This window comes from Haliotis cracherodii, unplaced genomic scaffold (assembly GCF_022045235.1).
Source record: "Haliotis cracherodii isolate W230 unplaced genomic scaffold, xgHalCrac1.p SCAF_4, whole genome shotgun sequence".
Lineage (NCBI taxonomy): Eukaryota > Metazoa > Mollusca > Gastropoda > Lepetellida > Haliotidae > Haliotis > Haliotis cracherodii.
In genome coordinates, this window is record NW_027266297.1 from 9,747,270 (window position 1) to 9,773,484 (window position 26,215).

Consider the following 26,215-nt stretch of genomic DNA (forward strand, 5'->3'; position numbering starts at 1 on the left):
TGTACATGTGCGGCTAATGGCCAAATAGGCAATTCCCTTCTACATATTTACCCACCTGAACGAGAAATAGAACGAGCCAGTAAAACCGTCTCTTCTGTTTCATATTTAGACATTTGCAAACCAATGAAGAGTAATGAAATCCCACCCCTTCCTCTCCAACCAGGCTGTGATAAGAGGAGTGACTTCTCAGAGGTCAGCTACACCTTTACATCGAGCAATATTCCAGCAGCTCCAGTCTTTGATGTCAACATTTCACAACTTTTGATGTACAGTCGAGCGAAAAAGTTCCTTCTACAAAGGTTTTGAAAAACATCATATGATTCTTCCTCAAATATGATTTTATCAGGGCTGCAACATTCAAGGCATTAGTAAATCTTTCAAAATATGTTTATGCTAGAGATGTAGAGGACATTGCCGACTTTCAGGCGTCACTGACCAAAATTATGTCCAATCCATTTCCCTTGTTTGACCTGTACTATACATTCCAAGTGTTGTGTCTCAGGCAACACATGTTAACTTTTACTCTGTTAAGTGGAAAGGTCATGCATAGCTGTTTGATATATTGATGAACTTTATCTTACCTTATATATGTTTGTTTTTTTCTGTTTACCATTCGATTCGCTTCCTGGTTATCATATCAATTCATTTTAATAGCATACAGTTTATTACTAGAGTGAGTGAGTGAGTGTAGTTTTACGCCGCTTTTAGCAATATTCCAGCAATATCACAGTGCTTCACACATTTCATTACTAGAGCACGAATATGTAACATGTGGTTGATATGTGTAACTCAAGAAAGTGCTAATTCATAGAAATAAAGTGGACATTTTGGAATTCGTACAAAAACATAACTACTTCCTTCAGTATGTACCACGACTAAGAGCATGAACATGACCGCATACACACGGTACTTTCTCAAGTATGCCAGCCTTCGATTGAAAATATACATGCACAGGAATGCTTTGATGTAGCGTTTGTACTAGCGTGTTGTTTGACCTGCAGGGTCCTAACTTAACACCACTTAACACCGTTTGGGGAAGAACATTAGTATTCAGACATAACTGGGGCATTCAAGAAGACAACGTGAAAAGCACATGGTCCACCGTGTAATTGCTTAGACCAAGAGGACGAGCAAATACGTTCCGGTTTCACAAGATTGGGGGTTAACCATCTTGCAGTGATATATCTAACGTCAGCAAGCTATTATCTAGTCAATATTAACAGTGTAAGGATGCACTCTGATAAGTAAACTATTCAGAAGCAATAATTATGTGACATTCATATTTGCCTCAGGTGCTGCATAAGCAGACGTGCATACGTTCTGTGTAGTTAAGAAGTTGATACTTTCACGTAACCCATTGCAAGTGTATATTATCAGTATATGAATATGATGCTTGTCGAAACATAATGTGAAAACAACATATATATTTTGTAGGGCGGTCATAGCATGAAGCCTATATAACCGCGACAGCATTGGATATCCCTTCCTTCGTTTCTCACCTGTAACGGTAGTTTCACCTTACGATTACCAAAAGCTGAATTGAAGAATACATATTCGTATATGATACACGCATCACATATTAGGCTACAGGTGTTGAGTGTAAAGCTAAGGAAACACATACAGAGACAATGACATAAGTGTTGGCAAGATGAAGTTCATAAGGTGTGGTAGTAAGTTCAGATATTAGCACAGTTGATGTAATGTGGTCCTTTGGGATTGTTTGGTGTTAAGTTCAGATGTTGGCGTAGGTATTAGATGGGTCTGTCCTCAGAATACACTGCTGCGCAAAGTCGTGGAACATCTGCACATCGCTCTGAAAAATGAAAACACATTCATATTACTGAAGGAGTATTCATGAGATACTCAACATTTAGCTAACCATATTTTGTGTTTATGATGTTTTATATTGCATTATTAATGGTCACATTCTATCTTAATTAGACAGCTGATAGTGTTGTACGTTGTTGCGGGAACCAACAATACCGGTAAGCTCGTACAGGTGTCACGGTTATGACATCACGATCTGTACACAACTCACTGTTTAAGGGCTACCGCAGGGTCTGAGTCAGGGGTAAGCATCAATACAATATCCGTTACTGGCCACAGACGTTCTCAAAGTTTTAGAACAGTCTACAAGCCCAGTTTAAAAAAATTGTGGCTAGTTCTGGTCAACAGCTGACGTTGATCTGCGGGCCACGGTTCAAACTCCCACACAGCTGCAGCCCAACCCATTGCTGCTGGCAGTTTCTACGGTGTACTACGCTCCTGTTTCGGTACTACATGTGCTACATAATGCTACAATTTCACTTCAGTATCAATAATGACAGTAGTGAGTGATGACTGAGACCAGTCTTCTGAATCCGGCTGCTTCTTGACGTCTATTCTGATTTCCTTATGTAAGGTTTGATTGTTTGTTGTTTAACGCCGCACTCAGCATTATTCCAGCTATATGGAGGCATTATGTAAATAATTGAGCCTGGACCAGGTCAAGTGATTGATATCATTCGCATCGATCCACGCAACTGGGATAGGATGACATTCATCAACCAAGACAGCAAAGCTGATCACCCGATCATATAATATACCCAATATGATGCCAAGACATATTAAATTAAATGTTATTTAAAGCTAGAATTTATCGGCAAACTGAGGAAACTCCTGTGTCACTACCTGGGTGAACTGAAGATCTGGGCTACATTGGAGGAACGTCCTCACGTGATCGACTACGTCAACACGGGCATCCTCACGAATACCGGACAGAATATTACCCATGATGCAGAGCGAGACAGCAAGTTTTCGGTCATTGTTGCTGCAATTCAAATAGTTACATGTCATGTTTCCTGTTATACATTGTGTCATGTATCCATAACAGTAAATGTGTTTATCACATAATGTATCGTGTTATCAATACGATAAACCAAGCATATAAACTTCGTATCACGACCCACTATATTTACACAAGAGGTCGCCAAGCAGGAACTACTTTTGATAAGCACTACAGATCGATGGCACGCCCACTTCCTCAATAAATCATAGTCAATTATTCCCAAACAAAGTATATGGAGGTTTCCGGAAGTGTGTGTATTTCTGTAACCAAATAAGGATCGGCTTCACTTTGCACTATACATGGAAGTTATTTACTCTATCTGTGTATTAACATAGTTTTCAAATTTGCATCAGTGAATGAAAATATGTATTTAACTTCGATTATTTCAAGAAAGAAATAAAATAACAAAGAGATCTTGAACCGCATGTGCTTCAATCCTATATAACATATATCAGGAATAGAAACATACAAATGGATTTCTTTGACTATTATACTTACAATGGGGAACATATTCGGCTAATAATCTGAATGATAATGTGTCAAATATTCTGGAGACATTCTAACCTGTGAACAACAACAACAGGGTGAGTCTGAGTTGATGTGTTTTGAAGGTCGGCGTGGTTTAACAAATGTGAAGTCATGGCTTCCATTGTTAAGTGGGCGTCAGCGTTGACCATCTTCACTTGCCGGGGTCTGCCTGCCTGTGTGACACGTATGAAATATTGCAAGATAATATCACTCTACTGTCCGCAGACAGAATAACATTCGCTTGCATGCATATTTATTGTTTATATTGTTGTCCTATCACACATATGATGTTGTCATTGTCATGTAATCCCATATATACTAGTGCAATTGCACTTACAGACATAGAAAGAATGACGTTCTGCGATGCACAGGAGATGCCATATTTTCGCCCACACCTAGTATCGTCACAACTTGACCGTGAGATAAGTCACTTACTGCACGGAATCGTACGATGGACATTTCATTCATATGATAATTGAAATAGTTTTATGGCTTTTATTTACATTTCAGGATTATTGCAAGCTCCTCAGATTTAGGTACATGTGTATAATTAGTTTTGTGAGCAGGGATTCACAACAACAACTGTACATTAACGATACGATGTCTCTAAAAATACGTTAAATGTGTCCATGTACAGCTGATGTATAGCACCTTGTTTTGAGCCAGTTCATCTTGTTACTCGTAATTTCAGCTTGAAGGAGTTTCGTTATCAGGAGCCATAGGATGATGAGAAAAGAAATACAGTGACCAAAGAAAGTATTCAGTTAACAGGAGCATACTTAAAGAGACTCGACTAATATAATTTTGTGCATTTTGTCAGTCAAGAAAAGATTGTATTGCGAATATATTTGTTCTAATACTGTAAGCTAATGACCAAGAACTCTTACTTTTGTAGCAAGCTGCAAGTTGATCATGGAGAGGTCCCCCGATAAGTTGGTTTTGCTCGTTGTCGTCACAGTAATCCAACCGTGCGTCTTGGACTTGCCCTCTGCTTCTACTAAGCCCGGCTAGGGAGGACATGTTACAAACGTCAGTATTTAACACATGCATTTTTGAAAGGAAAGGCAGACTACAGTATCACGTGGTGCAGACACTTGCTTGAGGTGAACGTATTAGTAACAGGAATGAAATGCTACAGCTTTGGAATTATGGGCTATCAATCTCAAACACGATGCGTAAGCGTGAAAAACAACTTCTTTAACTATTTCAAAAGATTCTATGTGCATACATTTGGCGTGACGACGATGATGTTGTGGACGTTGTTCTCTTCAACCAGCTTCCACAACAACTTCACTAATCTCGGGGGTGGGGTATCGGCTTGCAGGTACCCCCTCAGGCACGTCAGGGTCTGGAAGAAGGAATGGATATGGGTGTCATGGGTGGTAATATGAACAGGGAGTCTGTCTGCTATATTTAGATGCAACAGTTTGTGTGTTGTTCCCTTGCAGTTATTTCATCAGAATTTCTATCTCACCAGTAAATTTGGTATTCTTTATTATACTTGTAAACATTTTATTAAAACAGTTTTATGAGCAATAAAAGATATTAAACATATTGTCCACCTACCGGCCCCACACGGACAATGAAGTCAGGGTTACCATCCACCCACATTCTGTGTCGGTTAGGGGTATCTGCAAAATGTTACAGTACAAGCAGAATATCAGAGGACATAAATATGTAGTCTCATCATTCAGCATCAGGTCTAGAGAAATCTCAGTTAGCTATGATTGTCGACGACGTTATTGATGGGGAGGTTTTGGGTTATTCCATAAACACAGTCAATAAATAAATCTTCAATTTTCATGTGTGGTTAATCGTTTCAATCACAAGTGGTCATGCCGTCTTGCTGATGGTGGGTTCAAATCCAAGACTCGCCTTCATCATGTTTCTTGTTTTGTTTTCACGGTACCCGTGTGTGAGGGTCTCACCAAAGTGAAAATCGTCAAAGACCTTCATCTATTCATGGTTTCCTTTACAGCGACTTTACACCTAACCAACTTAACCTTTAATTTGACGTAAACTATGCACTTTAGTATCATGCAGGGATGAGATGAACTCATATTCCATGCTGGTCGTAAGGCGTGAATAGGTTGAAGGTGACTTGGTACAGAATCCCCGACGACATGGGTCGCTTCTCATGCTTTCAGTCAATAGCTTGCCTGATACCGTGATATAGCTGAACTACTGCTGACTGCAGCGTAAAGGATGTTCAGTACACTGATCCAGGAAAATGAATTGCATGTTTTAGAACAGGGAATTTCCCAAACGTTTCTACTCTTACACATGTAGCTATGTAGCTACACGTCCACTTCCGTGCCTATGGGGACTGAAACTGAAAGCACATGTTCATGGGTCACCAGTAGACACGTTAGACGTGTAAGATGTGGACTGTGTTGTTGAAAAGAGTGCATGTTCACTTTACAGCATATCATCAGCATCAATGCATATATTTGAATCAAATTCAATGTTGACAATCATGTGTACTTACCATCTCGGGTCTCTGACACCAGCATCTGTGAACATACAGATAAAAAGGAAAATAATTCATTCTCTCAATATAACATAAGAATGGATAAGAATTGCAATTCCAATAAAATGTTGAATATCATCTTCGTGTAAGAAGAGGAAGGTATATGTGTATGTCAGAAGGAATTCTGTCCGTGTCCGTGGAATTACAAAATATTTGGAATATGACCTACTTGAATATTATGGTAGTCCAACAGGACGGTATGTATTGTGTAGAATGTGTATAATCGTAGACTGAGGTGAGAGTGTTTGGGACCAAGAGTCTTTGCCTTGTTATTATTTTATTCACAAGTTATCACTGTGCAAAATGTCTTTGACATCCAGCAATTTACACTTATTCCGACGTTTCTCGCTACATGTTTTAAGTGTGCGACAAAGAAATTCTTTAGGTTAACACATATAATGGAAATCACTGGATTGTTTGGTCCAGACTCGATTATCTACAGACCGCCGTCATGTAGCTGTAATATTTCTGAGTGCGGCGTTAGAGAAAAAAAACAACAAATAAACATACGTTTCAACACTGACCTGTGACAACTGTCTGAGAGTCCGGCCATCAACCGTGGTGTCCATGCCGCTGCTGCCGTAACTGGTGGTGTAGTTGGAGACGTCCATGCTGGTGCTGCCGTATGTCGTCATTTCCACCAGACAGTGGAAGACACATTCATACTGGGCCTGTGATTGAGAAAAAACACATAATGTTGTTTCACGTCGGTATGAACCGTTTCGAAAAAACTCTTACTGCATTAAATACTTTGAACTGAAAGTACTGCCATTGCAGCTCAATTTAGAAGATGGTAAATTAAACTTCCGACTCACTTCCTTTTTTAGAAAACATTCTAATTGGAGTAGAACCTCGGTTCAAATGGTTTCATGACTGACACAATCAGAATATATTCTGATATAATAAACGATTTTCAGTTATCAGATATATATACTGACCTCAGAAGATCATCATGACATGAATGTTCGAGACCCTATCGTTGACGTGCAGGCAGTTTATGACGAGGTTGCGCTGGGTTATGCACATATTTTAAAGCCGTTTCTTTCAGTATCTGGACGTGACAATTGTTTTCGATATAAAACTACAAATAATATTTAATGTTTGTGACGGGTGCCACCGGTGGGGCAGGATACACCTTTTCGCGAACAACTGGTATCATCCCTCATTGATAGTGATTCATGAACACATGTTCGTCATGCAGTCGGAATTCAACATTGGTTTTGAAAAGGTTTATTGCAATAGGTGTATATAGCAGAATACACAAGATATAAGGGGTATATTTCAGCCAGTAAACCCTTTTACGTACGCTTTAATCTTTAGTCGCGATTATCTTCCGAAACAGATTCCACTGGGTCTAACCCAAACTAGTGATGACATTATAAGAATGGGTCAGTGAAACGTACTGATGACGTCAGATGTTCTTGGAAAGGATAAGCGTGTTCTGCTCCCGCCACTCACGTGTCATACAAAGGTATGTAGTTGTTGTTTCCACTTACCGCTGTCTGTATCATGTTCTTCCTCTGTGCCCTCATCACGGACACGTACCCCAGGACATCCACCACCCCCTCCCCTCGGGCCTGGTCTATCAGGGAGTCCACGGCGATGTATGTGCCTGTACGTCCAATACCCGCACTGAAATAGTCAACAATGTACATATCTCTGCCTGTACCTCCAATACCCGCACTGAAATAGTTCACAATGTACATATCTGTGCCTGTACGTCCAATACCCGCACTGAAATAGTCCACAATGTACATATCTCTGCCTGTACGTCAAATACCCGCACTGAAATAGTTCACAATGTACATATCTGTTCCTGTATGTCCAATACCCGCACTGAAATAGTCCACAATGTACATATCTGTTCCTGTATGTCCAATACCCGCACTGAAATAGTCCACAATGTACATATCTCTGCCTGTACGTCCAATATCCGCACTGAAATAGTCCACAATGTACATATCTGTGCCTGTACGCCAATACCCGCACTGAAATAGTCCACAATGTACATATCTGTGCCTCTACGTCCAATACCCGCACTGAAATAGTCCACAATGTACATATCTGTGCCTGTACGTCCAATACCCGCACTGAAATAGTCCACAATGTACATATCTGTGCCTGTACGCCAATACCCGCACTGAAATAGTCCACAATGTACATGTGTCTGTACTCTCTGAAATAGTCCATACATATGCATGTATTTCCTTAAGCTGTCAAATTTCTGAGCTCAAATCGTCAACGATATTTGTTCTATCACATCATATACCAGTGATGTGAACATATTACAGTGGATACCTGTAATCCCGGACGACACTGATTCCAGATAAATTGTCTGGATTTAACAAATTGATTAATGAATCAACTTCACCGACAGAGTATTGATCAGCGTATTTCAGGGTCCAGAACAATGATGTTTCAAAAATTACAATCCTTTAATTTTCGTATGTCCAATTCGTAATGTCAGAACATTTAACAAAATAGTATGAATGATGTAATCATCAAGAAGTGAATAAAGTAGGGATTATTTGAAGAATGGCTTCCGAATCTACCGTGGACAAGTAGTTGTTAGCTGTCTTTGTAACTAAAGTTTACCTACCTGCAGTGGACAAGCAGTGGCCCGTTTGTTCCTTCAACTGTCTGTCGGACAAGCCAGATGTAGCTGGCGAGAGCGAGGGTGTCGGGGACACCGTGGTCAGGCCAGGATGTAAAGTGGAACTGGATAACTGACCGACTCTCTCCAGTCTGTGACAGAAGGTGTTTTATATTTCGTGGTAACATGAAACAAACTTCAATCATATGTTTTACTTGCTGAGTTACCTTATTAATTCAAATTGCTGTGTGTCAATGTAAATTCAGATGTTGACTCACGCACTACTTCAGCATATTGTCCAGTTATACCACGACATAATTTAGTGAACACATGCTGTGACTGTTTTGATCCAATACTCACTGCCTTTGAAGTGACTTTCATGTGTCTCATTGTGAAGTTCGCACGGATTTGTGTTACCTCCACCTCTACCGTGAAGAGACCAACGTCCATTGCACCATCTGTCGGCCAATACTGCTCACATTTCACCTACGATTTGAAATAGTTGGTCTATATTGACACAATGTGCATTCCTGTGATTAGACACAAAGTCATATTGAAATCTTGCACGTTTTTTTAATGGAAGCCAAGATCGTTATTGATCCATTCATTTATTTTTATCTGATGTTTTGCCTTTTTAACTGAATGTTTCATAGGATAATCGAGACGTTATTTATTTGCATATCATGAAATCCTACCTTAGTCTCCTCAACCAGACCAGTCAACATGACCACAGCGCTGCAGGAATGTTCCCAGATCATCCTCCAGAAGTCGCCCACTGTCTTCTTGTTGGGGGCTAGACCCATTAGTTAATTGAAACAACGAGGATGCTATTGGCTTGATGTACAAATTTCCATTTGTTTGTTAAATCATCACAAGATTGAAACATCCCCTCAAATACTGTCTTTTCCAATTATATGCTTTAGATCCAAGATCCAAGATTATTGCACTTATATAGCGATGTGCATGTACGTGTATGTGTGTGGCTGCTTGTACTAGTCCGGACTGATGCAGATTTATAGTTCTAGCACACTGAGATACATGAATACCCCACACAGACACAGTATATTGGCTACGAGCTGACCAGTCCTTGTTTTCGCCCTTTAATGCCAAGCGCCAGACAGACTAACAAGTACCATCTTTTTACGTCTTTTGGCATGACGCGGCCGTGGAGCGAACCCCGGACCTTCCGCTCTCCGGGCGGACACTCTACCATTAGACCACGGAGGCGGTCAGATACACACAGAGACAAGCGTGTACATTAGTAAGATGTACTGGTCACATCTGTGTCAGTTATTTCATTCTGTCAACAGATCATTCAACCGTTTTCAAAAACACTACGCCAAAATACATGTACTTGTATCTCACCTTGAGCTGCTATGTAAGTCTTCCTCTGGTTGTAGCTCTGAAATTAAGGAAACGGGGCAGTTGGATAGTTTAATCCTTGTAGCCATCTATTTTCTGTGTTTGTATTGTGTATGCCGTATTAGTCTGGAAACCCCGCCTTCTGAACGATTTTGTTATACCAAAAGGAACATTTCTCAGTACCCCTTATCCGGGCGATTTAACAAAGATCACTATGTCCGGAGTAAACAGATTCGAAATATAACCGTGAAAGGGTTAAAATGCAGTGACACTGAATGAAAGAAGACGAGATTACAAAAGTACACACGTGCATGATACTGGCGTTGATATAGTCAGAGCCAGGGGTAGCTGGTAGGAGAGTCAGGCGGATTCGGTTATGGTCGTCTGAAATTTAAAATAATGTCAGTTAAACTCTTGATAACCACATCTTGTATATTTTTGTAAGCTCAACCAAATCAGTTCAACTCACAGGGGTAATAGCCTCTGAACTTGTTTTTGCCACTGTTCTCGGGTTTCTGAGAGTCTTGATATGACGCTGTGAATCCAGTCGGCAGTCGCTGGAAGTACAATACATTTCAGATATGAAATCTGATCTCGGGTAGCATATATTGTTATGCAGAGTCAGATTGTGAGTCAACATAAACATCACTAACATTCACGAACAGGACCAACAAAAACAAGACACAAGGGACTTACATAAACACAATATCACACTGCTACAATAATACAACAGTGTTCCCTCTGTGAAGTACTATCTACGACTCACGTTATATTCTCTTTCAAATCCATCTTCCCTCTGTTTAAGCATTGCCACTGTTGCAGCTAATTCAGGCACAACGACGTCTCTTATGGCGTCTTCGGCGTCTGCGTTGTAGTAACAGCTGTTAGGTGATCGAACTTCCTCATCAACGTCTTCCTCCTCCTGGTCTTTGTCTTTAGAACTAAGCTGTTTGCTTGATGCGGCGTGTGTGGCAGGTTTTGGTTTTATTGGTGGCTTCTGATGGACGGCTTTGTTCTCATCCAGAAAACGGTTACCAACAGCGCCATTCTCTACAGCAATGGAAAGCATACAGTACATGCATTATACTTTGCGTTGGGATCTGTCTTGAAATCTCACTGTTGTAATGAAAGTTATGAGCTTGTTTTATCACAGGACAAAGAATAGAGCTGTAGCTAAGAAATGCAAAATAAGTACGTCCCTGATTCAATACGACTTTAGTATTTACTTTCCCTGGATTTCCTTAAAATATAGTTTACCTCAAGGTTTATATTTAAATGTTGCAAACGAGCTAACACAACAGTCACAATTCTAAGCCTAACCTCTACATCTTAAACAACACCTGCATTCATATAAAGACATCTGAAACTTTAATAATAATTTCTGACACGTCTTTTCATAAAACAAAATATGAAATAAAACAGAACTGGTGGACTAAATGGTTTCCTACAGTGTCGTTGTAGTGTTCTCACCTTGTGCTGTAGGGTGAATCTCTGCAACGTGTTTGCTGATGTCGCCTTGGTGAAGCCTCCTCTTCCTGTGACATCAGAATGGTACGAGCGTAAACAAACCACACACTACTACGTAACAAACAATCGTTACTAACATAGACACAACACATGGAACTAACATAAACAAAACACATGGAACTAACAAAAACAAAACGAACTGGACTAATATTAAACAAAACACACGGGACTAACAAAAATAAAACACATGGGACTAACATAAACAAAACACACAGGACTAACATAAACAAAACACATGCTACTGACATAAACAGAACAATCGACATTAGCATGAGCATAACACATGGGACTAGAATAAACAGACCACACGCTACTAACATAAACAGACCACACATGGCACTTACATAAATATAACATCCTGTTCTAGCATCGGCAGTGAAAACATATCTATCAAGGAAAATAAATATACGTAGTCCAAAAGATGTATGGGTTTCGAATCCCATTTACGGGATGAACCATTGTTTAAAAGCTGAAATCTAGACCTAATTGACACTATGTCCAAGTATGGTTTGACGTTTAGTTGGCAACAGGTAGTCTTGTGATGAATGTACATACATATGGAGTCACACTTAGCTGGTGTACAAGATGTTGTCAGAAATTACCTGATGACAAGGACCACAATAATAATGAGGATGACCGCAACAAGTAGACCTGCAACTGTTCCCGCCACAGCTGACACTGGAAACAACTGGGATGTGCCTTTTCCATTTAGAGGAGCTGTAAATGTGTACAACATGTATCTGGTGAATTAATGTACAATCTAAAATTTCGGACATGGGCTGCAGAGACGTTTCAATGGTTAATGAATTATATGTGGCGGTATATAAACAGGGCGAGGACGCAAGCAAGTGCAGTGGGGAGTATATGGGGAAGGCAACCGGTAAAGGTACCACGTGGGTTTATAATCTAAAATATCATCCCTCCAAAGTAGAACAAATGAACTAAATAGCTTTAAGGCGTAGTGCTTTGTCAAAGAATGGTATCATCAGAATTTGAGAAATCTGTTTCAGTGAGAAAACATTGTTTTCATTTTGCCATAAAACAATGATAATTAGGACGTTTCCGTATGCTCATCTTCATATATCTCACACAACGCGCTCATGCGTAATGGTAGAAGTGGTCCCTTTATACCTAAGACTATCAGTTTTTTATTAAACGTAATCAACTCCAAATAATAAACCATTATACTTGCATGTTTACATGCAGTTTTGTTTGTTTTTACGCCGCACTCAGCAATGTTCCAGCTATATGACGGAGGTCTGTAAATAATCGAGTCTAGACCAGACGAGCCAGTGGCTGATATCATGGGCATCGATCCACGCAACTGGGAAACGATGACATGCATCAAACCAAGTCAGCAAGCCTTACCACCGATCCTGTTAGTCTCCTCTCACGACAACCACAATTTTTAATTACATAATTCATTTGACAATAAAATGGATGCATTTAATATGAGTATGCAATTAAAAGGATAAACATTTAATCATGTTTAATCATTTTATTATCAAGCTGAAGTCAAGAGCCTGGATTCCCACTATCCATCGTCAGTCTGGAATACCACACATTTACACGTTTCTCATACAGACAGATACGTTTTTTAAATGTTTTTTTTAAATTTTCCTGACTTCACCGTTTGAGAGATAGATGACTTTGAAGTAATTATTACGAAAACAAACCTGTTTCGCATCACAATTATGTATCATTGACCAAAATGATGGGGGAATGATGAAAGGTGCCTGATGAAGCGAAAGTAAAATATTGCTTTCCCTACGTGTTCTGCAGGGTCTCTGTGTTCACTTTGTGCTGCATACATGTGCGTTCGACCATGCGGTACCTTTAGGATACCTCTAAACAATTTCATTGTTGAAAGCTCTAATGAAGAGATTTCATAATTAGTACAGTCTATATGTAACATACGTAAGTCTTCATCACTTATATAGAATATTAATAAAATCATGCATTCTCTTATTTTAGCTGATAGCTCCTAAACGGTGATCGACCATGTGGTCCCTTTACCGGTAGCTTTCCCCATATATTGAGAGGCCGATGATGCAGATGAAGCCTTGATATTCACCAATGTTTTTACGTGAGAGAATTGAGTCTTATCACATCCTTAATCATCAAACTACTACGTAGAGGTACATACATACAATGATTGCTAATGCTGACAGGTACAAAGCGTAATAATGTCGAATATTGTATTGCATATCATATAATAAGTAATGCATGGTTCACAACACACAGACTAACATTTACGCAACGAGTAGTATAAGGACTATCATTGATTCCCGGTGCCCATTTACAGATACGTAAGAGTCAGACTTTATGTGAGCTGTATGAGATAACTTACCAAGCTTCACTGAGCAGTGAGAACCATTGTATCCCTCAGTACATCCCCAGCGACATCTTCCGTCAACAGCATCACATGTTCCGTTACAGTGGCCGCAGATCTTCTCACAGTTCACTCCGTACGTCCCATTGTCACACTCTAAAATCGAAAACGAACAGTTCTATACAATGCAGTTGCATAATACATAACGGGATTAACGATTGTTCACATTACTCACATGTGTGGATCTGACATTTACTTGAGGTGATTTGGGATTCTACCAGTTATTGCTATTTTGCTTCCAGTGCAAAAGGCAAACACGAAAGATTATATTTGTTTTGATATCATTATATGGTTAACTTGAGGTTAAGTGCAGTTGTTGCATATAGATTTGCACACTCACCTGTCTGACATTGGGGAAGTTGCCACCCTGCCTGACATCCACCTGGACAGGCTCCAGTGACGTGATGACATTTGTTGTTGTCACCACAGTGGCCACAGGCGGAGTTACATTTGATGCCATATGTGCCATTTGGGCACTCTGTTTGGAACAGCACAGAGTAAATAAAAGTCCTATTTTAACACATCGACACCGATGGACCGGTCATTCAATATTCGGTGAGGGGGAGTGGGGGAGTGGGACTGGGATTTATGTTAGAATTAGGATATATTTTCCGTCACTACCTTAAAGCATTTTTTTGTGAATTGAGGAACAGACATTATTATTTGCATTACTCATCTTTGTCCAAAACATCCAGAATGCCAAACGTACAATTTATGTTTGGGGTGTAATTTCGAACAATATATTATGTTCTTGCTGGAACAAGTTATTTGGTGTAAAATATGGTCTGCCCTTAATATACACGTAGAATGTCAATTCAGGTCATTTTACAACCAAAGTACATTTACAGGGAAAAGTATTGCCATTATCTTTCACAAAGAGCTTGAGACACTTTTAAAAATGGCACCGAGTACTGCAGTTTTATTTTTAATTTTATATCTCATATTGTGACGAATATAGTTTAGATGTACTTTTTTGTTGAATGCTTGGATTACAATAGATGGCAGACGAAATATTTGAATATATAATATGCCAATTTGGTGTCAGAAAAATGAATGTTACCTTGTGTGCAGTCCTGCAGTGCCCATCCAACATCACATCCAGCACTACATACTCCATTACCAAGACAGGATGTACTAGTACAATGTCTATCAGCACATTTCAGAGAGCAGTTATTTCCATAAAAGCCATCAGCACAGTCTAAAAGAAAATGGGCATATCAAACTCTTTACCTTCAAATTTTGGAATTCAAGTGTTATTAGCGTACCTTGGATTCTATGCTTCCTTATTATTATATATATTTGACCAATATATTGGAACCTAGCTTCTTAGAGTTTCAACTGCGCCCAAATAACCTTCACGCATCATCATCCTTTTAGTGGAGGAAAAAGAAGTCGAACCATTTTGAAGCATTTTAGGGGGGTCCTGGCTGAGTGATAATCTATAATGGGAAATAAGTGTCGCCTATAACATGTACGTACAACCCGTGCAGAATAACACTGTGGTTATAGATACGAATTTGACATGGTCATTGTTTGGATTTTAGTCCAGATAAAGTAAATGGCCTAGCCTTATTTTTGACGGAAATATTTTTGCCTTAATGATATACTACTGACAAAACTGCTACATAACATTTTTAAGTCAAAAGAACGTTCTTTTGAAACTGTCAAAATAATGGTGCTTTATAACCTACTTCTAGTGCAGTCTATCTCTGTCCACCCATCTTCACACCCATCAGGACACTGTCCTGTCACACTGTCACATCTTGAGGAGCGTGCCTTGCAGTGTCGGGAACTGCATTCACTGGCACAGTTAGGGCCGTACATCCCCCAGGTACATGCTGCATCAAGTAGGAGTGACATATACGTATGAAGAATGTATAAACTTGTAAAGACTTCTAACTTCCACAGAGTTGACCATCCAGTTATCCAAAAGTCATTAAAAATATAGATTAAGAACAGGAAAGTACATCCTTACACGGATTGAAAATCAGTTTGATAAATAACTGTTTTTGTACCATCTGTGAATAGCCTGATATCATGTGTTACTTGAATATCAACTGAAAACAACATTTTTTTACCTCGGAAATCTTCATATATTCATGAATTTCTTTCCCATATGACAGAGGGCGATTATGAAATGCATTAACTTGTTAATCAATTACAAGAGAGAAAACATACTTTGCATACAGTCTTCTCTAGAATAACCACTTTCACAGCCACCAGGACACACCCCAGTCACGTGATTACATGTGTCAGATTGTGTCTTACAGCGACGGCTGCTGCAGGACTTGCTGCATCCTGCTCCATATCTCCCAGGATCACAGGCTGAAATTAATTATTATCTTACTTATGTGATTCAGTCTACATAATACATTTTGATAGACAGCATGAATACACCGATTTGCATATATACATCAGCTTTATGTTGATTACATACAGAGCTCCAAAACATACAAACATAGTCACATTTCTCGCACAAACGTTCAAGTTGCCCTAATATCACTTGTTTGGGGCTTTGGGTGGCTGTATAAGAATGCCAATGTAACGTAATATATGTGTTGTGATGTTGTTTTTTTATTGTGAAGATCCTTAATATTGATTTCTTGATTTGAGTCCAAGATGTGAAATAGAAATATGACCCCCAACTCTGTGAACACTGTTACAAGGACTACCGTGCACCCAGCTCAAGAAGCAATTCTATGTCAGATGTTGTCACCCCTTGACAATGCCAAGGGTGTTATCTATCTACTTTCCTGATTAAAGTAACTGTCATACATGTATATTTGACACAAGATCATATGGAAGAAATATAGCGTACCCCTTCCATTTACTAACATAGATGACAGGTATTATTTATTCAGATAAACGCGTCCAGTTACGATGGTAACAATGAATACTGCACTGTGTGAACTGTGTGGTTTCACCTTATTTCATAGCTCTTGTCTGCTGTACATGTACGAGAACTAATGGTTGGAGACACAAAAGACTGCAACTTACGTCTGTCCAAAATATATGTTTGTTGCTCGATCAGCTCTTATGTAAATGCAGTTGAAAATGTGTCCTTTGACTATCAGAAACACAAAACAATGGTTAAATGTACATACCTTTAGAGCAGTCTGTCTCTGTCCACCCATCTTCACACCCAGCAGTACACTGTCCTGAGTATATGTCACATGTAGAGGGGCGTGTCTTACAGTGTCGGGAACTGCAGTCACTGTCACAGTTAGGGCCGTACGTCCTCCCTGGGATACATGCTGAATAGGGTATACGTAAAACCTATTATAAAAAGTGTATAGATAACCTATGAGAAAGTCCTCATAGCCGTTGTGTGGAACATCCAGTGTTGGTTGGACGCATCAAACTTGTAACTTACATCCTTAACACAATATATAATGATATTTTGCAGTTGATTTTCATTTTCATTCATCGCCTATCAATGACTGTAACGGAATGTTCAAATAATTAATACATTAAATTAGTAACCGTATTAAAGACGGCTTATGTGAAATGTACTATAATGTGAATGCGTTAAAAATAGAAAAAAGAAATAAACATACATTGCAAACAGTCATCTCCCATGAAACCACTAGCGCAGTCATCAGGACACAACCCAGTCACGTGATTACATGTGGCAGATTGTGTCTTACAGCGACGGTTGCTGCAGAACTTGCTGCATCCTTCTCCATATTTCCCAGGACCACAGCCTGAAATTAATGATTAGCTAACCTTTGCTCTTCATCTATAATCGGTGTTTTTAACATCTTATCTCAATAGCTTAAGTTATATATTCTTGGAGATATTGATTTATCATGTTTTGATCAGTGCGACTTGTTCTGATATAGCACATCACATCGTGCAGCAAGTACACGCAACATGAAGTACATCTGGCCATCAGTCAAAATTGCTGCTGGTAACTAAGGTGTTCCGTGAATGTACACAAAGAAAGTAGAAAGCAATTCAAGAACCCTTACTCAGGATGTGATGCCAACTGTTGGCAAACAACAATCATATTTACAGCCATTATATATAATTAAATATATATACCAAGAGAATTATTGTCTTCGATAAATAGCGTATCCCAAGCGGTTGCACCCGTCATGCGATCTGATGTGTTGACTTTTACCTTGAATACAGTCTGTTCCTTGATATCCAGCCGCACATCCACCGACACATTGTCCTTGTCCATCACAGCTGGAGGCCATCTTGCACTGACGTGCAGCACAGCTTTGGTCACAGTTGCTTCCGTAATACCCAGAAATGCATGCTGGTAAATAAAATGAGTGAAGAAATTCTGTTGAGCGCAGCCTTGAACGAATCAGTTATATCTCGGTGTGTCTGGTTGATGTGGGAGGAAGCCCTAAGTAGTGATGTAGGTCTCAGACGTTTACCACTTTCGTGGAGCCAGTGGCCCAGGGTATGGTACTGACATACCTAGAAACATAACGAGGACGAATTCGGCAAAGGGGCGCAACTCCCTACATCGAATTGTGGCGCCTTAGACGACTTGACCACCTGTGCCTCAACTCGCAATGCCATGACACAATATTAATAATGTAGGTGGTATTGTGATAATATGTTTCAGGCAATAACTACACTTTGTCGCAGATCATATTTCAAAACCTTACTATGCTATTTGATGAGATAATATTTAAGTCCAAACAAGGAGAAACATATATTGTTGGAGATTTTGATATATTCATGATTAATGTGAAGATATGAATGAGATATAAATCAGGAAGGTCACCGATACTGGGTGTCTTTTGACATTTACTCTATAACGTTTTCATCGGATAACCAGTTGGAAAAATATATTTTGCTACAACGGCAAGGCTTTACATGCATTTGAATTCTCCATTACCAAAGATTTCAAGTTATGTGAGGTGAGGTGAGGTAAAGTAAAGTTGGGTTTAACGTCGCGTCCAAGATTATTGCACTTATATACATTGTAGCTACGTGCATGCGAGTGTGTGTGTGGCTGCTTGTACTAGTCTGGACTGATACAGATTTATAGTGCTAGCTCACTGAGATACCATGCCGCAGGTTAACATGAATACCCCACTCAGTCACAGTATACTGACTCCGAGCCGACCAGTCCTTGTTTTAGCCCCTAAATGCCGAGCGCCAGACAGGATAACAACGAGTACCATCTTTTAACGTCTTTTGGTATGACGCGGCCGGGGATCAAACCCCGGACCTTCCGCTCTCCGGGCGGACGCTCTGCCACTAGACCACGGAGGCGGTCTCGAGTTATGTAGTTACAACATACATTTTTTTCATTTATTATTTCTCAAATGTACGGAATATATCATTCTACATGCTAAAAAGGTATTTTGGAGATATCAGAAATTTAAGTGAGGATAAGAATAAAAACTCCCTGATACGTACACATGTAAAATGTTCTGCACAGAATCATAGCCTGCGTAATACTTGAACACAATGACTCAGTAAATCATAACGTCGCTGGACCGTTTTCCATCCGTAAAGCGAAAAGTACATGAATAGGATATCTTCTTGACATTACATAAGGCATATCTCCTGTTGGATACTAATGAACATAAATTTATATAATACATATCATTTGGAGAAGGGCAGACATGTCGGGATTCATAAAAAATCATATGTGTCCTAGGGTCATATCACTTCACGAGGCAACAATGTATTGCTTCCGTCATCCGGACGGCATTGATGTACATGAAGTACATGGTGACTCTCTATCTCTCTCGGGAAATACCGGAATTTAGACACTCATATCGAAAACATAGTATGACATGAACACTCATATAATATTCTCTATATATCTCTTACCTGCTTTGCACCTGTGCCAGTGAAACTATCACGATCACGATTCTACTGTCTTTAAGTACAAGAAAGGTTATGTTACATCACCCTCTGTTTCCGAATGACCCCACGCCTAGGAGCATAGAGCTACATGTTGCGGGATATGTATAACGGTCACGATCATTCTTACATTACTACTGGATGCTGAAAGTACCGTAGTCAGTACAAGTCTTAAAGGCATGTTGACCACAATATGCACAGTAGACACTTGTGCTGTGAAGTGGCGACCAAAAAGATTCGTAACCGAAAACATAAAGTGAAAACTCTGAAGCAATTAAAGCAAGCCTTGTAACGTTTAAGTTTAAACATTTGTGTGACGTCACCCCTCCCATAATGAAAATACAGATATTTTGCTAAGGTCGAGAAGTACAAGGTATTGCAACATATACGTCGAACGTGTGTATTCGGTGGTTTCTGCAGTGATGACAAACATGGACTATTTAACTAAAATGATTACTGTAAAACGTCAACGTCAACTTTGGAACAGGGCTATGTGATACATCCACGTCAAAACACACCTGTACAGTCTGCTCCTGTCCATCTTGTTTGGCACCCTGTATTTGAACACGCCCCTGTGTCAGTAGCACAGGAGTCCCGAGCGTTGTGGCAGTGGCGGGAGGTACAGTACTTGCTGCAGTTCTCTCCATACGTATATCCATACATACATGCTGCAATATACGATCAGTTATATAACTGTTTCAGTCAAATAACCATTGCGTTTACTGAATTAAGTAGTAGTTTAACCTATTGGTATACAGTAAAGTACGTTTATAACGAACACGCCTTTAACGAACTAAAGGGTATTACGAACAATATATTTGATCCCTGCCATTTGTATTGACAAAATCTACAGTGTTACGGTATGTTTTAACGGCATATTTCACCAGTGATACTTTGACGTGCATAAACACATGCAAAAGGAATTATTTCAAAGAACACTTTTGACAATACAAGGGTGCTGTTTCTTAAAATTGATCAGCTATTACCTATGATATATTACTCATAATGAAATCTGTTGTACACCTTCCATTATCCAAATAAAGTGACAAAACCCTTCCAATATCCAATAGAAATCTCTGCATAAAGCAGGGTCGATTGTACGATTCCGACTATATCATGAGCATGTGTTTATGAGTCACCATCAAATAGTGATGATTCGCGTTAAAGGTGAACGTATCCTGCCCCACCGGTGGCACCCGTAACAAACACATGCTAAGGCATGTCAATTGTTTTCCTGACAAAACAGGAGAACATATGGTACAAGTCAAAGTAGGGAATTGCATTGGACATAATTTTTGTCACTGATGAATCAAATTTAGAATTGTAATACACATATCTGCCATAGGCCTTGAATGTTGTAATAACAATCAATGACTATCAAAGATTTAAGGCGAAATAAATATTTGGCTATAATTATAATAATGAATATTGACATTTATTATGCCTCAAAGTGAGATTGACCAATCAGAGAGCAGAACTACTAACCTCATATGAACATGTGTGCCGTCAGTAAAAATCCAATATGGTTGTTACTGACCTAATATGAGAACCTTTATCGTCAGTAACAGCCATCTTGGATTGTTCTTAACTCACTTCACATATCTTTGAAAGGCATTTAGAAGTAATACACATGAGGAAGAGAATATATGGAATATATCAGCTTCTTTATTATAAGGACCACAACGTTTTGGAGTATATGCTTACTCCTTCATCAGGTTCCTCAAAATAAAGAAGTTGATATCCATATAAGGTTATCCCCACTTCACATATTTCACAGAACAATCAGGTACAGAAATTCGTTATTCTACATTGTTTTGTGTTTCAATATAATTTACTGAGATGTGCAAAGACATTATTTTATATAAAAAACTACATTCATGACTTTATTACTAAAATTATAGAGAACAAAGATCACAACGGAGGTCATGCAATGATTTGCAAATAGCAACGTCATAGAACATAATACAGGATGGCTTCACAAACAAGAAATGTGAGACCAATGTCGTCACATAGCAATAGAATAGATAGCAGCCCATCGTTAGGGTCAAACGGACTGCTATCAAGTAACAGTTGACCGTAGATTTTCATTAAAGTGTTGTATCGGAAACATATGTACTGGTCCTGTCATTTATGCCGATTGTAAGTTTCAAATTTTCACTTTGACATGAAATATTCGATGAAGATACCAAATACCGTAACATTTTCGGCATAATAAATTCGTTTATGGAGTCTTCAGTGGCCGTATACGGTTTCATATTAGGTTAACAGAAAAATATTCGGCTCACGCCTCGCACAATTTTTTCTGATAACCTAATTTACACTGGCCACTAAATACACCACAACTAATAGTATAGTTTAGAGCAGTTTACGTGACTTTAATAGTAACAGAAGTGGTGGTGGTATCTGTGATCAATTGGCAAAATTACTAAAACAGGACTCAAAACGAGACTGATGCCATCACATCGCTTCAGCGAATCAGTCGTAAAGCACATTGCACGGTGATTTGGATTGCAGTTGCCATGTTGCCAAGGTATGTATTCTATATCAATAGGGGCAAGCACATGTCTGTCTCATCTCACATTACATCCTGACAAGCGGATGTGTGAAGATCATTGTTTCCCGCCTGGATATCCAGCCTAGTCCCATTTTGGAAGCTTGACCACTGTTGCTGCTATGTGAATATAATTATCCCTTACCTTTTGGCTATTAACACAGTTTTTGTATTCTATTCTGCCATTGTAATTGTACTACTATCAAATTTTTACTGCTCCTCCATTGTGTACTGCCATTGTAATTACTTTGCAGTAATGTGTCTAAATTTCTTTTTACGAATAGATTTCTGGGATAGCTTGAATCAATTTGGAACTCGACACATAACAATATTGTTTCAGCGAATCCTTTGTGAAACATATTGCATTGGGATTTAGGCTGCAGCTATGTCGACTGTGCAAGAACTGTAGGTAGTACCTACGTGTACTATATGCTGGCTAATGTCATGTCTCTGAATATTATGGATGTGAAACTGCAATCAAAATTCTTCCATTTACAAATGTCTCAGATGTAAATTTCAAAAACATAACTATGCTACCTTCTTGTAGATTTTCATATTCATAATGTATCATGTTTTGATCAGAGCGTAATGTTTTAGCTTGTTAGTGTTATCAAGTGCGTGCAACGTAAAGTGAGTGAGTGAATTGGGTTTAACGCCACTTTTAACAGTATTCCAGTTAGATCACGGCGTGTCAGCTTAATATGGGAGGAAAGCCCGAAGTGATGCAGGTCTCAGACGTTTACCACTTCGGTGAAACCCACGAGCACGGGTATGGTGTGACAAACCTAGAAACATATTCGGGGCGAACCGGGATTCGAATCCACAATCATAGGTTTCTGGCGTACCTAAGGGACGCAACTCTGCACAGCGAATCGCGGCGCCTCAGATGACTGGGCCACTCGTACCCCCGTAACGTAAAGAACTTCTGTAAATATTGATACTTATTGCTGTTGGTAACTGTTTTTTCATGAAACTGTATTAACTGAATCAAAGAAAATGGAAAAGAGTCCAAGAGCACCAACGACTTGGTGATCTCTAGTGCTGGCAAACAACGTTCCTATTTACAATCATTATATGAAATATCTGTAAACTTGATGCAAACTGATTGGGATGTATATGTGTATTATTAATGAACAGATATATAATTTTACCAGATATTATTGAGAGTGAGAACATTGTAAATTATATATTTATTGAGTCATAGACCAAGAGATAAGTTTGTCCAACAAACACTGCTTACTTAAAGCTAGTAAAAAGCAAACTGCTAAATATTTTGTCAGACCACCTCTTTTCCTAATACATACTTCATTGCGGCGGGACATACTGCCTATCAAGGAAGTTAGACAATAATGAATCATACTGTCTCAACATCTCACCACCCCTGCTTCTATAAGGCATATATGTCTTAAGATTTTTTGAATTTTTATTGTCCTTCGTGATTCCCCAAATATTTACAATATTTACCTATGGTGTTAACCTACTGTAGCCAAGCTCTAAACTCACAACAGGTAATATGGGATCTCTTCATATTGAATTGACCTATTCACACCGAAAAGACGTACCTACAAACCAATGCTTGCAAAAAGAAAATATCTGTGACAGTGTATAAATCAGACCAAAAATTAAACCAGTTTCGGTGTCAAAAACAACAGAGCAACAATCATGTGTATATGAATCATTATCATGATAAGAGGTGTTCGCGAAAAGGTGTGCGTATTCTGCAACACCGGTGGCAATCGTCACAAACTCATGAAGGGAAACGTTCATTGTTCACTTGATAAAACGAGAGAAGCGATGGAACATGTCAAAATATGGAAATGCATCGGGTGTTAGTTTTGTCACTGTTGCTTCAAATTTGTAAATGCCATCCACGTGTTTGCCATTAAACGTCTTGAAAGCTTTGCTGGGGTCTTGAATACTGTCACCTTCGTCACACAACTTCCGCGCAGGAGTCGTATGACTCGTAGTATCATGGTGTTTTGACTATTACCTTGAGTACAGTCTGTTCCATGATATCCAGCCGCACAACCACCAACACACTGCCCTTGTACCACATCACAGTTCGAGCTGAATTTGCATTTACGGGTATTACAGGTCTGGCCACAGTTGGTTCCATAATAGCCAGAGGCACATTTTAGAAATATAAATAGTCGAATCATTATTTTAGTCTCAGTCACGATTATCTACCAGCTTGTTATTTGCAGAGAAAACTGGAAGATGACACATCACCGTTGTTTCCAAAATGCCTAACAATGCCGACACTTTGACTTCGGTTACATACACGCACATCCCTCCCTAAAAATATTAAGTCAGCAAATCTGAAAACAGCCATCTAACTGCAATGGTGCACATATGGTTAGCAATTCATACGACACACTGTTCTTGTATGAAGTCGCAGCTAGAGTCAGACTTGCAGTGACAAGCATCACAGCGGTTGCCACTGTTGAATCCATAATACCCAGATGTGCATGCTAGAAACTTAGACTGTCATATCATATCTTTATCACGATTACTAGCCACCTTGTTATTGCAGTACATATAAACTATCATGCGATCTGATGTGTTGACTATTACCTTGAATACAGTCTGTTCCTTGATATCCAGCTTCACATCCACCGACACATTGTCCTTGTACGTCACAGCTGGAGGTCATCTTGCAGTGACGTGCATCACAGTGTTGGCCACAGCTGCTTCCGTAATACCAAGAAGTGCATGCTGGTAAATAAAATGGGTTACAACATTCAGTTATGCTTATAACTGGTTCAGTCAAATAACAATTACTTTCACTGTTCCGAATTAAGTCGTAGTTTAACCTATTGTTATAATTATCAAATCTAGACTTATTAATTCAGCAGTGATACGGTATGTCATAACAGCACATTTCACCAGTGTTACTTTGACTTGCATAAACACATTCAAAAGGAATTATATCAAAGAACAATACAAAGGGTGCTGTTTATTGAATGTGCGGATCAACAATTGTCTATGTCCTATTACCCAAAATGAAATTTGTTGTACATCGTCTATTATCCAAATAAATTGTTTGATAGGCATTACTTAGGCCTTGACGGATGACAAAGTAGATACAATTTATGGAATACAACTTCTTTAATACTGTAAAGGGGTATCACAGCGTTGGTTACAGTTGGTTCCATAACCACATGCTAGAAATATAAATAGTCGAATCATAAGTTTAGTCTTAATCACAATTATCTACCAGCTTGCAATTTGCATACAAAACTGGAAGCAGACACATCACCATTGTTTCCGAAATGCCTATAAATGCCAACACTTTGACTTCGGCTTAGATTACATACACGTACATCCCTCCCTAAACATATTGAGTCAGACATCTCAACGCAAAGGTGCACAATTGGTTAGCAATTCAAAAATAACACATGAAGACAATCCTTGAGTATCTCAGTGTCACTTTTCAAGAAGAAATGCTTAAAACAGCGGGGATTGCCATGCTTATTGAATCATCACATATCTCTTGTAAATAGACTGGGTAAAGGAAATTCATTTTCAGTGTAATGACTTCCTTTCCCAGGTTAAGGAAATACCTGTCTCCCGTAGCGGGACATAAACACAATGCTTCTGACTAACTTAAGATCATGATACGCATTAGTGACTCTGACCCTCAAGATGTGGTGATGACAAGCTTTTTGAATTCCTCACCCATGATGCATGCCCTTTTCCGCATCATTACATTTCTGGTATGAAAGACGGAAAGATATCTCCAAAACAAACACACTATTTTCCAAGTATATTACAAAATATTGCTTTTTACTGTACAAGAATGCTTTGGGGTTTCTAGATTCTTTTGGGATGATCCGTCAGCTATTCACATGAATCTCTATCCAAATGTTTAAAAGATTATTGGAATATATGCTTATATTTACGTCATTCATAGGTCCAGATGTTTTGCAATGATGAAAATCTTGACAATTTGATTCATAATATGAAAATATTTTCCTGAGATATATGCCCAAGTTTCATGTTTATTGCTTGGCATATTGTGGTAATGACATAAGAAGAAATTAACTCCAAATCAGATAAAGACTTTT

The 26,215-nt window shown here is 39.0% G+C and overlaps 1 protein-coding gene across 1 annotated transcript in view; it reads right to left on the bottom strand.

Annotated features, from left to right (window-relative positions):
* Window positions 1-1,635: 1,635 nt before the first annotated feature.
* Window positions 1,636-26,215, bottom strand: part of LOC139478510 (uncharacterized) — a 46,979-nt gene continuing 22,399 nt past the window's right edge. Inside the window, exons 5-34 of the mRNA XM_071261000.1 lie at window positions 24,723-24,863; window positions 24,519-24,619; window positions 24,139-24,331; window positions 20,116-20,265; window positions 17,883-18,023; window positions 17,317-17,463; window positions 16,864-17,013; window positions 15,938-16,084; window positions 15,451-15,597; window positions 14,820-14,957; window positions 14,100-14,237; window positions 13,718-13,855; window positions 11,970-12,084; window positions 11,311-11,375; window positions 10,607-10,890; window positions 10,310-10,397; window positions 10,148-10,224; window positions 9,844-9,880; window positions 9,174-9,271; window positions 8,839-8,964; window positions 8,485-8,630; window positions 7,382-7,568; window positions 6,410-6,556; window positions 5,844-5,868; window positions 4,922-4,986; window positions 4,584-4,703; window positions 4,243-4,362; window positions 3,392-3,528; window positions 2,671-2,809; window positions 1,636-1,813 (exon numbers count right to left, since the gene is read on the bottom strand). Coding sequence (XP_071117101.1) covers window positions 1,733-1,813; window positions 2,671-2,809; window positions 3,392-3,528; window positions 4,243-4,362; window positions 4,584-4,703; window positions 4,922-4,986; window positions 5,844-5,868; window positions 6,410-6,556; window positions 7,382-7,568; window positions 8,485-8,630; window positions 8,839-8,964; window positions 9,174-9,271; window positions 9,844-9,880; window positions 10,148-10,224; window positions 10,310-10,397; window positions 10,607-10,890; window positions 11,311-11,375; window positions 11,970-12,084; window positions 13,718-13,855; window positions 14,100-14,237; window positions 14,820-14,957; window positions 15,451-15,597; window positions 15,938-16,084; window positions 16,864-17,013; window positions 17,317-17,463; window positions 17,883-18,023; window positions 20,116-20,265; window positions 24,139-24,331; window positions 24,519-24,619; window positions 24,723-24,863 — 3,788 coding nt within the window. The 3' untranslated portion in view covers window positions 1,636-1,732. The remainder of the gene's footprint in view (window positions 1,814-2,670; window positions 2,810-3,391; window positions 3,529-4,242; window positions 4,363-4,583; window positions 4,704-4,921; window positions 4,987-5,843; window positions 5,869-6,409; window positions 6,557-7,381; window positions 7,569-8,484; window positions 8,631-8,838; window positions 8,965-9,173; window positions 9,272-9,843; window positions 9,881-10,147; window positions 10,225-10,309; window positions 10,398-10,606; window positions 10,891-11,310; window positions 11,376-11,969; window positions 12,085-13,717; window positions 13,856-14,099; window positions 14,238-14,819; window positions 14,958-15,450; window positions 15,598-15,937; window positions 16,085-16,863; window positions 17,014-17,316; window positions 17,464-17,882; window positions 18,024-20,115; window positions 20,266-24,138; window positions 24,332-24,518; window positions 24,620-24,722; window positions 24,864-26,215) is intronic.